The following is a 5118-nucleotide window of genomic DNA, read 5'->3' as shown; positions in this document are numbered from 1 at the left end:
CATCATCATCATCATCATCATCATCATCACCATCATCATCATCACCACCATCATCACCATCATCATCATCGTCATCATCATCATCATCATCATCACCATCATCACCATCATCATCATCATCATCATCACCATCATCATCACCATCATCATCAGCACCATCATCATCATCATCATCATCACCATCATCATCATCACCATCATCATCATCATCACCATCATCATCATCACCATCATCATCATCATCATCATCAAGCTTTGAAAACAATACTGTCCGTTTCCAGAACACAGAGTGATGCTCTCTATCAGACATTCCCTCTGAGCATGGCAGTCTGTCCCTGTCCTCGGTCTGTGGTCTCCAGCCCAGCAGAAGCACCAGGTGACCCATGGAACGCACTGTGACCCTTTCCCTCTCTGGCGGGCGCTCGACCACCTGAGCCATGCCTCCAACCCCAAGGGGGCTCTTTTTTTTTTAAATCCCAACCGTAGCTTCTATCTATCACTTTGCACCAGAGGGAGCCTAAGGAGTCGAGGCTCGGGTGGGCCTGCCCCGGGCTCCGACTCCACGGCGTCCGTCAGCTCTGTGCAGAGACTCCTATGTCAGAGGCCCGGATGTCCTCTCCATCCTGATTGGCTGTCCTCTCCATCCTGATTGATTGGCTGTCCTCTCCATCCTGATTGGCTGTCCTGGACCTCTGGCTTCCAGAAGGGAGAGGGCATCTCCCATCAGAGTGCCAGGATCTGGCCATACCTAGGTGGACATTCAGTGCTGGACAGGGCGGGGAGGGGGGAGAGGGGGAGGAGGAGAAGTTTCTAGCACACAGGGCGCTTGCACACTCTCATCCCTGAAGGGAACCCCCCCCGGGGCATCCCGAGGCCCAGAGGTCCTGGCTGGGGACGCAGGAGGACGTGGGGTACCAGCTCCAGTGCCTCGTGGGGTGCTGGGGGGAGGGGGTTCCCGGAGACACCCCCTCGGGCCAGGCCCCAGCTGCCGGGGGGGTGCTGTGTGACCCCCCAGGGCCTGCAGCTCTTGTGTGTGACTTGAGGCTCCTTCCTTGGCCCAAACATAAAACGAGAGAGACGTAGCTTTACGAGGGGGAGGGGGAGGGGCAGGGGAGCAGACGGAGCAGGGGTGCGGGGCAGGGGGGAGGGCTGGATGAGCTGCAGACTTGTTTGACTCACAAGGACTACGGTTTCACTCAGAACATCATTAATCAGTTCAAGAGCCCTAACCGCAGCCATGTGAGCTCACCCCCCCCCCAGTAATCAAAGGGAGGAGCCCCAAGCTGAGAGAGGATCCGAGGTGGGGGGGAGGGGGGAAGGGGGGATTTAGTTCAAAGCTACCAACAAATAAATAAATAAACGTCCTGTCAACATGGATCGAGCTGAGCCATCCCAGGTGAGTAGGACCCCCACAACCCTGGGCGTCTAGGAGACTGTACCCCAGAACTATCCCCCAATCCTCTGGCTTCACACCCCATCATCATCTCACTACGGTGTATAAACTCCCCAACATAAAAGGCCTGGGAAAGAGAAGCAGGTGCCGGGCGCCGATGGCTCCCGCCTGTCATCCCAGCAACTCAGGAGGCTGAGATGTGAGGATCGAGGTTTGAAGCCAGCCCGAGTGGAAAAGTCCATGCGATTCTTATCTGCAGCGAACCTCCAGAAAACTGGAGGTGGAGCTGTGGTTCAAGGTGGTAGAGCACCAGCCTTGAGCAAAAAGAACTCAAGGACAGCGCCCAGGCCCTGAGTTCAAGCCCTAGGACTGGCAAAATAACTAGACAGACAGATAGATACAAAGACAGACAGACACATAGATACATAGACAGATACATAGATAGAAAGACAGATACATAAATATATACATACATACATACATACATATGTAGATAGATGCTTAGATACATACTTAGATACATATAGATACTTAGATACATAGAGCTATAGATACATAGATACATATAGATACTTAGATACATAGATATACAGATACCTAGATAGATACTTAGATACATAGATATACAGATACCTAGATAGATACTTAGATAGGTAGATATATAGATACCTAGATAGATACTTAGATACATATATAGACACATAGATATGTAGACAGATACATAGACACTTAGATACATAGGTACATAGATAGATAAAAATTGTTAAAGAGGAGCCGATATTTAACCTCATTTCCAGCTCCTGATAATTCTCAACTTCGCTTAGCACAGTGGCAAAAATGTCTCAAAATATTCCAAAACTTGAACTGTGTGTCTAGGCTGCCAGATCCCACCCCACATCCCGCCCCCCAAATAAACTCTCATTAGGGTCTAAAAGTCTGTAGCACCACCTGCATCTCAAATAACTGGTCTGTGCCCTGCCCAGCTTACAACAAGCGCCCAGCTTCACTCTCTACAGAGTGCCAAGGTCAAAGGACGCACCTCTCAGCCCAATCTCTCAGGGTGCTGACTTCACTTCTGGGGTGCAGGGAGTCACAGTGTTCGGGGTTCTTGGCCCAGCCCACACCAGTGGCTCCCACCTGTCATCCCAGCTACTCGGGAGGCTGAGATCTGAGGATCACAGTTCAAAGCCAGCCATGGGCAGGAAAGTCCATGAGACTCTGATCTCCCAGAAACCACCAGAAAACTGGAAGTGGAGCTGTGGCTCAAGCGGTACAGCGCCAGCCTTGAGTGAAAGAGCTCAGGGACAAACCCTAGGCCCTGAGTTCAAGGCCCAGGACCAGTATTTAAAAAAAAAAATTCAGGTTGTCCTGATGTACCAAGATGTCCCTGCACCTCCAAGATCCTAAAGGCTGGGGGTGGGGAAGGGGGAGGAAGGGACCACTGAGCATCAGCCCCTCACCCCCAACTCACCCAGGGCCAGTGGGTCCTGGAGGGCGGGGGGGCCTCTCCCTCCACCCTCAGACTTCAGAAGGCAAGATTCTCCTCCCCTCCCCGAAACGCGCATGGAGAGCCAGTTGAAAGAAGAAAATAATCAAACGTTTTGTTTTGGTTCTTTTTAAAAGAGAGAGAGAGAGACCCTGCTTTGAAAATTGAAATTCAGATTTTTCCCCCTTTCCTTTTTAGCAAAAAATAAAAAGAGAGGAGGGGGGGGTGCTAATTGGTTCCATCAGGAGTCATCCATTCGGCCATAATATCAAACCTGTTTTTCTTTTTCTTTTTCCTTGTTTGTTGTCGGTGGTGGGGCTTGAACTCAGGGCCTGGGCGCTGTCCCTGAGCTCTTTTGCTCAAGGCTGGTGCTCTACCCCTTGAGCCACAGCTCCACTTCTGGGTGGGGTTTTTTTTTTTTTGTTTTGGTTGGCTCACTGGAGATCAGAGTCTCATGGACTTTCCTGTCCGGGTTGGCTTCAAATCACGATCCTTACATTACAACCTCCTGAGTAGCTGGGATGACAGGCGGGAGCCACGGTGCCCGGCCAAACCTGTTTTCTGGAGATGGCGTCTCTAGTCTCTCTCCCTTTGGGGGTGATAGGTTGTACATGAGAGGGAATGAACAACCAAGTTTTTGTCCCACTGAGTCTAGAACAAGGGGCCGAGGAGAAGTTACAAAGCTCCCAGGATTGTTTGCTTTGCCCCAGTCCCCAAAGAGAACCAGAGTCTCGACTCCCACAAAGCGTGGCCTATGATAGCTGACTCCCCCCGCCCCAAGTTCCAGGTCCACCTCCACTGCCCGTTCCCTACTGCCCCCAAGAAAAAGCTCCGAGTCCTCACAGCTCAGCCTGCACAGACCCCCAACTCCACTCGACCTGATACCTCCAGGTCCACCATGGCTCTCCTCCTCTGCACCCAGAGACATTGCTGCAGGCGGGGGGTCAGAAACAGCACCCCAACTATGCAAACTCCAAACCAGGAAGGAGTTGGTTCTAGGATTTTATCATCCAAAAAGAAACCCCAGTGCCCAGGCGTGTACCTTCAGAGGCCCAAAGCAAAACAACCAAAGCATAGTTTACGGTCTGCTCCAACCCCCGCCCAAAGAAAAGTCTCTTTCAAAGGGCGGGGTGACCCGACCCCCCCAAACTCAAAGGCAAACTTCGGGCCTGTGGGACAGGTACTTAGGAGACATGGTGCCATCCTCCCGAGACCGCCATTTGGTTTTAATTCCTCCCCCTGGCAGAGCGGAGCTGGGTTCCCTCCTCGGCCCACTTTTATCCCCTTCTTCCAGCCGGACGTAAATGAAACCAGAATGCCCAGCCGGTGCGTTCAACAGAGACTATATTCACCCATCACCAAATTGTCTTGACGTGTGCTTAATGACTTAAATGCCTTTAATCCCGGAGCCCTTTTTCTTCTAACAAAATGTAAACCAGTTCGGCTGGTTGAATGACAAACCAGATGTTGACGGCCTCTTGTCTGGCGTGTCTCTGGCTCTGGTCAAAATAATGAAGACGTCGGTCTCCCAAGCAGAGAGGGGAATGTCCAAAGCACACATTTGTTTAAATGCTCTCTCTCTCACACACACACACACAAACACACACATACACACACACACAGAGGTCCATGAGAACATAGTTCCATCCATCCATCGTTTTCTGTCCGTGCAAGGAAAATATTAATTTAAGAGCAAGGAAACCATGTATCCTCTTATGCTACGTTCAAGCAAGCCTGTGCTTTCTTGGCTGGTTGAGCACCCTTTCAAGATGGCGGATGGGAGAGTAAAGTCTCAGGGCCCTGACAGTGATCCAGGAGGCCATGTTGAGGCTCCGCCACGTTTGTGATCACCTGCATGCCTCCTCCGTCATCGGGTGCCCCCCATGTGCAAATGGTTGGGCTCTGTCTCTGAACGGGGCTTGTGCATTGGCCCCCAGCCCCTCACCTCCGCAGGGCTGGGTGTGAGGCTGAGCAGGCTTCTCAAGGTCGCTGGGGAGGAGAGCTAGAATGTCCAAAGGGGGCCCTCACCAAATGCAGCGCACCCTGCTCCTCCAAGGCCCAATCCTCTGGCTGTGTCTCTTTTAGTCTAATTTTGACCCTCTTCAAAGAGAAGGAGGAAGCAAGGAAGGAAGGAAGGAAGGAAGGAAGGAAGGAGGGAGGGAGGGAGGGAGGGAAGGAGGGAAGGGAGGGAGGAGGGAAAGAAGGAAGGAAGGAGGGAAGGAAGGAAGGAAGGAAGGAA

General features: G+C 51.7%; 1 protein-coding gene across 1 annotated transcript in view; it reads right to left on the bottom strand.

Annotated features, from left to right (window-relative positions):
- Ano2 (anoctamin 2, calcium activated chloride channel) overlaps window positions 1-5118 on the bottom strand; it is a 175206-nt gene that overhangs the window by 96063 nt on the left and 74025 nt on the right. Inside the window, exons 7-8 of the mRNA XM_013023597.1 lie at window positions 4825-4881; window positions 3758-3809 (exon numbers count right to left, since the gene is read on the bottom strand). Of these exons, the coding sequence (XP_012879051.1) occupies window positions 3758-3809; window positions 4825-4881 (109 nt within the window). The remainder of the gene's footprint in view (window positions 1-3757; window positions 3810-4824; window positions 4882-5118) is intronic.

Source organism: Dipodomys ordii, unplaced genomic scaffold, assembly GCF_000151885.1.
Source record: "Dipodomys ordii isolate 6190 unplaced genomic scaffold, Dord_2.0 Scaffold69, whole genome shotgun sequence".
In the NCBI taxonomy this organism is placed as follows: domain Eukaryota; kingdom Metazoa; phylum Chordata; class Mammalia; order Rodentia; family Heteromyidae; genus Dipodomys; species Dipodomys ordii.
This window is presented reverse-complemented; position numbering and strand designations above follow the sequence as displayed.